This window comes from Limulus polyphemus, unplaced genomic scaffold, assembly GCF_000517525.1.
Source record: "Limulus polyphemus unplaced genomic scaffold, Limulus_polyphemus-2.1.2 Scaffold3637, whole genome shotgun sequence".
Classification (NCBI taxonomy): domain Eukaryota; kingdom Metazoa; phylum Arthropoda; class Merostomata; order Xiphosura; family Limulidae; genus Limulus; species Limulus polyphemus.
Window position 1 is genome coordinate 1,597 of NW_013669247.1, and position 8,293 is coordinate 9,889.

At 33.7% G+C, this 8,293-nt stretch overlaps 1 protein-coding gene across 1 annotated transcript; it reads left to right on the forward strand.

The window, feature by feature from the left end:
• Positions 1-1,275: 1,275 nt before the first annotated feature.
• Positions 1,276-8,034, forward strand: LOC106469737. The gene is made up of 2 exons (XM_022398294.1): positions 1,276-1,405; positions 4,070-8,034. Exon 2 carries the CDS (start codon positions 4,524-4,526, stop codon positions 5,514-5,516), a length of 993 nt encoding a protein of 330 aa, XP_022254002.1. The 5' UTR covers positions 1,276-1,405; positions 4,070-4,523; the 3' UTR covers positions 5,517-8,034.
• The last annotated feature ends 259 nt before the right edge of the window (positions 8,035-8,293 follow it).

The window sequence follows — 8,293 nt, forward strand, 5'->3', positions numbered from 1 at the left end:
CTGAAAAAAAACAATATTTGTAAGGTATTTAGTTTCGTGTTTAGCTAACTCATTCAAGAGGCTTTATTGACAGTCGCTTACTTAATGGTTACGTACTGTTTCATGGATACTGTATTGTGACATGTTTTTGTATGACTGTGACTTTCTTGTTTTCAAATTACAATATAGTATCGAGCACGTTTCTATAGCATGTTTTAATTTCCGCTTAATATGAATAACCTTTTTTTTTCTTATGTGGCCTTCTTTGGATTATGAGAAAATCTGATGAGAAATGTTAATAACTAGTGCCCCCCCCCCCCCAGTGGCACAGCGGTATGTCTGCAGACTTACAACGCTAGAAACCGGGTTTCGATACCCATGGTGGTCAGAGCACAGATAGCCCTTGTGGAGCTTTGTGCATAATTAAAAAACAAACAAACAAACAATTAATAACTAGTAGGCACAAAGTGAAAAAAATTAACAAATACAGTATATCAGATCGTCTGGAGAAGGAAAAAACGACAAAAGCTATTTCTAATATAAAAAAGCGAGATGTTATCCCAGACAATAACGAAATAAAAGTAGGAAGCTAGGTACCTGAAGAAATATTAGAAGGCTCACTGACTGAAAAATATAGCCTAAGAAAACTATATCCGCAGAACAGGAAGATATGTTTAGACTGGAATAAATAGTATGTACACAACATAAAGATCCAAAATAGAAAGACGGAAAGGTTGGCTGAGAATCAAAAGCGTCTATTCAAAAGAATTTGAAAAATATCTTTACGATATAGACAGAAAAAATAACTAAAAATACACGAAGAAGGTAGATAGTTAATTATCGATCGATAAAAAAGTATAAGTAAAAATAAATATGAGTAGACTGGTTTAGTAGCAGGAATATAATCAGATGCGTAGGTACGACATTAGCAGAATGACGTAAGGTAAGATAAAAAACAGATGAATAATTGTTTAATTAGATAAGCAGATGAAGCCGGATTTTATCGATACTCTATTTGCTGCGCTGTCGCTTTTGTAATAAATACTTTTAGATATAAAATCGCTTTCTAATATTGTTTATAATGAGTGCATGATCTATAAAAAAACACAAATGTGCAACAGCTAACGCTAACTGCGTTATAAATGTTTATCCTTAACTCATTTAGAATGTGTACCATGTCTGTTTGTGGTTAATTTGGGCTTGTGACAACACTGCACCTCCGCTAGGGATCTAACAACGCAGGAGTAAAGCACCGTAATCTTCTACGCATGTGTACTAATCGCCAGTGCATCAGAATCGTAGAAACGACAAAATATCACGCTTTCTTCTTAGACATCAAACACAATTTGACAGGTTTACTGATTCGATAGTTGTTCGAAACAGTTTGTTCATTGGATAATGTATTGTATTGACTCACCTACCAATGGTAAGTTTCTAGTAGCAGTAGTTTTTAACTGCTTTTTTGTGATCAGCTATATTACTGTACACTTTTAAGGAGTTATAAATGTTGAAGATCTTGGCGAACCCAATAACATAGTCCACGTTACGGCCTGATAGCTGTGAAATTATCTAAGATAACGCAGAGGAAGCATGTGTTATATTCGAAAGAATGAATATGTATATACATGTTTAGCTGTGACACTTGTCACTTTAAAATAAACCATGAAATTGTCTGTAGGGATGTACTTTTCATTTGTTTATGAAGTTCCGTAATAAATAAGACTACTTGTATATATGCAGTTATATATATATACTAATGTTAATGTTATCATTCATTCAAAGGTAAATATTAGTGGCAACTGCTTTACCTAGATAATATTCTTTAATTAAACTCTTTCAAGTAAAGTTCTGCTGTCTGTGTAAGGCAGATAGCGCCTATTTTTATCATTGTTTCATCATGAATACTCCACCTAAATCGTAGATTAAAGGCTATAGACAAACATTTTGTGTATACAAGTTCAGATAATCATACCGGATCCACTTAAGAAAGATATTGATAACTATAGTATAAGAGAGGAAGCTTTTAAGCATTCGTGCACCGTAATGCGTGTGTCATACATTACAATGACGGAAACTTGGAGGGATGAAAGGTCTATCACAAGTGCTGCTATTTCCCATTACAGATTATTTGCTCAACTGGACAACGAATGATATTTAAGTGAAATAAACGTTATCTCGTGCACAAGAAAACTCCCGAGTTGCTTTGCTCGACAGATTAGGTTTGCAGTAAATGATATGTTACACAGATAAACAATCAGTAAATATGACTGAAGTATAAATGCTGTTATATCAAGAACAAAAGCCTTCTCACTCACTTATATTTTACGAAAATTACTTCTCTTGTAAGTAAGTGTACTGTAAAGAGATGGAAGGTTATTCCCCGTGTACTGTTAAATTTATAACTTAAAAAGTCGAGAAGTGTAAGAGCTAATAGAAAGAAAATTCGTTTCTAGGATCACATATAACAGCAAATATTTCACTTTACCCATTAAATGATGAAACTCTTGAAGTTTCCTTTTTATTGTTATTTTTTCGTTTTTCTTAACATTGTAATGCAGTTAAGGAAATTTTTCATACACGTATTTGCAGTGTTCATATCAAGAGCTTTTGATATTCTCGCCCGAAAATGTATTTTAATCTTGTCAGAAGGTATAAAAACTAGTTATCAGCAATAGGGTTGAAGGTCAAATGGAAACAGCGTTAATGTTGATGAAATGTTAATTTCTAATACAATTATTGATAATGTTTTGGAGCTGTCAATTTGAATGAATAGACGATTAATAAAAACACAACTATGTTATGACTCGAGCATATAGCGCCCTTATCTGAGTTGCCACAACTGATGCAAACATCCTATTTTTATTATTCTTTGTCTGCGGACTTACAACGCTAGAAACCGGGTTTCGATACCTGTGGTGGGCAGATCACAGATAGCCCATTGTGTAGCTTTGTGCATAATTACAAACAACCGACTATGAACAATTATTATTTGGCATTAATATGTTAATCCTGATTTTTATAAAATTAGATGGTGTCTATTCTAAACTGTTCCAAAAGTGCTAAAATATTCTCATAATACTGAAAGTGAAACGGTTTGTTGGAATCGATTTTAAATGCTAATGTAATGTTTTGCATGTCTAAGTTGGCCAAGTGTTTAAATTATTACGGAAGTATGCAGTGAAAATAAGATATTTTATTAGTGTAAATTAAACTATAGATTATAAACGAACACAACGTAACAACATTATAAATGTTTCATGAAATGAGTAACTGATGTAATTTAGCCTGTGGGTTCAGGAACCATAAATTGCGTTAATCACATTGATATCATTTAATATTTTTAGGTTCGTTTTGTAGGCTCACGCTAAGTCAACAAATTACATATTTCAACAACATATGATAGTTTTGCTAAGATCATATTATGAATAAAGAGAAAAAGGTAAATAATTAATGAAGACAGTGATATTTATGTTTAAATCAAATTTTATACTTCTATTAATCTTTTAATTATTTTGCGGAAATTTCACATAGTTTTAGTTGATGTTTCACTCAACGGTTTATACACTTATTGTGGAGTGTCTGATCGTCATAGGATATCTTCTACCAATTTCTATCATACACTATAATTTTATATTTAAGTTGCCCATGGTCATTAAAAACACCTTGTCCAGTAAACTGCTATCAAGTAATTCTGATTTTCGAGAAGATTCTAATAAGTGTTGAATTAAACCGTTATAAAGTTTATGTAAATAGGCACTGTGAATATAGTTAAAAATATGAAGGAAAACAAAGCGGTGGGAAACACCGTGTTCAAAAATTTATCGCCTAGAATACGATTCAAAAAAAGAAAAATGAAAATGTTTGACAAATTTGTGAAGATTAAGAAACCAGTTGCCCAATTCCTCAAACTTCTTTACCATTATCGTGTGAGCTTGGCAAAGATCATTCTCTCTAACAGGAAAGTTAGTGGATCACATATAGTGCCTTAAGCAAAGATAATAATTACACAGAGAAATAAAAGAAAATTATGCTTTTCAGAGACTAAGTTAAGAGCATTTTACAATGGACGTGTACTTTTCTTTATTTGCAGGTGTCGACTTAATGTGCAAACAACACGTCGATTGAAAACTACTGTTGAAAGAGGAATACAACGGCTTCTATTACACCATGTGACGACTATAATTAGCGCCCTTTATAACGTTATAACGCTTACATTTTGGTTTCTATGGCAACAGATAGACTTAATACTCAAGGGATCGCTTTTATAATTATATTTCGACACGTTAGTTTCTTATTAGTACAACTTACAACTTTGGTGATTAGTTTTTTCCCAATTGTTAAATGTAAATTTAGCTTCAGCCTCGAATCCTTTAACACGAATTCCAATAATTCAAATTCTTATCTTCGTTAAAACCATTTTTCCTTGAAAGTGTTCCATTTATAACCTGAAAATCATTTGGATAACAGTGATGGTCTTATCAGTGTGTGCAATTTTGTCATAGTCACATCATACGTGTTCCAAATCTAACTACATATTAATCACTATGCATAAGCCCAAAACTGACTTATACCAAGTGACAGTAGCTTCTGGCGGAATAGCCCGCTCTCCTAGCCGGGATTCATTTGCTACAGAATTTTCATTAATGTCTTTGTCTAGTTTAGGATCAGATATGAGCAAGACAGGACACTCTGTGTTAAAGCTCTCCAAGCATGAAGAGCGAACTGACGATCATAGTCCTCAACCTAATAAACTTATATGGAGCAAAACTGGTTTTGGTACCTCTCATTGTCCCCAGAGGAATTTTTTACAAGTACCCCACGAGCATTATGGCGGTAGATCGAGAGATACTATAACAGAAGTTCTGTTTGAAGACGAATCGGAAATAATTCGTAATTGTGGAGCTCTTTCCTCTGTATTTGGGCTGATGAAAAGCTTTAGCACTAGTGACATCACTCACATTACCAACATAGAGAAAGAGCCTCTTCGTCGGAGTTCCTCGGAAGTGGCTGCATGTGATTGGAGTAAATACGAGATGCAGAATGCTAGATTGGGCCGCGCGTCTCGTTCCTTGTCAACATGGGTTGCAGTCGGTGACGTGGTTTCAACGTCTCAACTCCCTTCACCTCAGCCATTCTTGGGCCCTCACGAAGAATCTCCGTCAATCACAGCCACAGACTTTGTTCGCTCTATAAACAAAAAAGCTCGGCAAATGTACATTCAACAGCGGGTTTCTTCAACGTACAAAGCTTTAGAACGATTAACTCGAAGCCAGCTAGATTTAAATACAGATTTACCAGAGGCAGGAATAAAAATCACAATACCCCAGGTTCAAGTGTCATCAGAACTGGACTGGAATATCTGCAACAACGAAGTAGGAATATCAGGTGTGGGACTTAAAGGCTCTAACAAAAGCTTCAGCCTTACAGCAAAAGATATCGAACGTGACAGGGGAAAACCACTGACGAGATACGAACGGAATATGATGATTTTCAACTGGCTGCACAATGTTAATGAAAATGCTTTTGAGTTATCCTGACATTTTTTGCTCTACGATATCGTAGTAAAATGTGTAGTGTATGTCTTTCCAAATACACAGGATCTAATGTACGATAATTTTTTGTGTCATTCGGACTTCATCTAGTGAATTCAGTAATGAATTATGTTATCAATATTGTGATTCTCCAAATGCGTGATTTACTTGTTTTAATTTAGGTATCCATGTATTTGTTTTTATGTTGTGAAACTATCATATGAACCTAAAGGCAAAATGGTAAATTTTTGATGTAAATCTTTAGCAAATTTCAAAAACATTTTTACCAAGTAAACCAAACAATGGTTTACATTAGACTTGGACTTTACTGAGACAGTTACGATAAAAATACCATTTAACTACAAATTTATTGTTTACATTGCATTTCAAATTGTGTCGTAATAGTTATTGAGCACAATCACCACCAGTGAACAAAGTTTCCTTGAAATATATTACTTCAAAACATGTAGTATACGGTTGCACGACAGACGAAAATACATTAACAGTCAATATGAAACGTAGTGAAAACCATTACTTTACACACGATTACAACCAATTTGTACTTATTTTATGTGTGTCAACCAACATGAAATAAATTATATTTGCTATAAACATTTGTTGTTAGAGCCAATCTTACATCGTTAAAAAACGCAAAGTAACCTTAGAATGTCAACCATCAATAAGTATTGGACATAACATTTACATTATTGACCACCTACCTATACACTCGTCACTGTAAGAAATGCATTTACAATCAGAGTAGTATCTTTAGCGTTGGATAAGGTGGGGCAATAGCCCTGGGTAGCAAACTAACAAGGATAACCGAACACTGTTCAAAATTAATAAAAGCATAACCCAGTCAAACATCTTAACAAAAACTAACAACACCGATACTTTTTTCTCTGGTTCCTCCATGATCGTGTAGTGTCAATACTTCCTGTATAGTACAGAGTAGAAACATGCTATGTAGTGGTGTTAATACTTCCTGTATAGTACAGAGTAGAAACATGTTATGTAGTGGTGTTTAATACTTCCTGTATAGTACAGAGTGGAAACATTCTATGTAGTGTCAATACTTCCTGTATAGTACACAGTAGAAACATGCTATGTAGTGGTGTTAATACTTCCTGTATAGTACAGAGTGGAAACATTATGTGTTGTGTCAACACTACCTGTATACTACATAGTAGAAACGTTATTTAGTGGTGTCAACGCTTCCTGTATACTACATAGTACAAACATGCTATTTAGTAGTGTTAACGCTTCCTGAATAGTACAGAGTGGAAACATTCTGTGTAGTGTCAACACTACCTGTATACTACATAGTAGAAACATGCTATTTAGTAGTGTTAACGCTTCCTGAATAGTAGAGAGTAGAAATATGCTATTTAGTAGTGTCAACGCTTCCTGTATACTACATATTAGAAACATACTATTTAGTAGTGTTAACGCTTCCTAAATAGTACAGAGTAGAAACATGCTATTTAGTAGTGTCAACGCTTCCTGTATACTACATATTAGAAACATACTATTTAGTAGTGTTAACGCTTCCTGGGTAGTACAGAGTAGAAACATGCTATTTAGTAGTGTTAACACTTCCTGTATACTACTTAGTAGAAACGTTATTTAGTAGTGTCAACGCTTCCTGTATACTACATAGTAGAAACATGCTATTTAGTAGTGTTAACACTTCCTGTATAGTACAAAGTAGAAACATGCTATGTGGAGGTGTCAACACTTCCTGAATAGTACAGAGTGGAAACAAGCAATATAGTGGTGTTAACTATTTCTTATATTACATAGTAGAAACATACTATTTAGTGGTGTATAGTACAGAGTAGAAAAATGCTGTGTAAAAGTGTCAATACTTCCTCTATAGTACAGGGTAAAAAAATGTTATGTAGTAGTTCAACACTTTTTGTATAGTACAGAATAGAACAATGCTGTGTAAAAATATCAACACTTCCCGTATAGAACAGAGTAGAAAAATCCTATGTAGTAGTGTAAACACTTCCTGAATTGTATAGAGTAGAAACATTATTTAATTTAGAGTCGACACTTTTTGTATTGTAACTTGCCAACACATCCTATGTCGTAAAGTGAAAAAAACAACAACACTGAGTATGAAGCAGAGTCTACATATCTTGTATAGTACAGTGTCAACACCTTCTATATAGCACAGTGTCGAAACATCCTATATGGTTCATTGTCAACACTTTCTATATAGTATTGTGTCATTTTTTCCATATGGTGTTAAAACATTCTTATAATGAAGCATATTACATATAAATTAGCAGAAACACAACTGCCTATTACTTTGTGAAAATATCATTCATTATAAAGTGTAATCTCATCATATCTGGTAAGATATTGAAATATCCTATATAGTACAGTATGCTAACATCGTAAGTAGTAAGGTGTTGAGATATCCTGTATAATACTATGTGAATTTATCATGTACAATATAGTATGTACTTACCATGTATAGTATAGTTTGAATAAATCATGTGTATTACAATGTCAACGGTTTCTGTATAATACAGTGTAAACATATACATAATACATTATGAAGACGGCTTGTAAAGTACAGTTAAACACGTCATACCTAGTACAATGTAAGACAATGTGTATAGTACAGTGTGAACATATCATACAAAATACATTATGAAGACGGCTTGTATAACACAATTGAACACGTCGTACATAATACAATGTAAGACAACGTGTATAGTGCAGGGTGAACATATTGTTACGTCTCCGTTTGTTAATTGATTTCCCGTAAA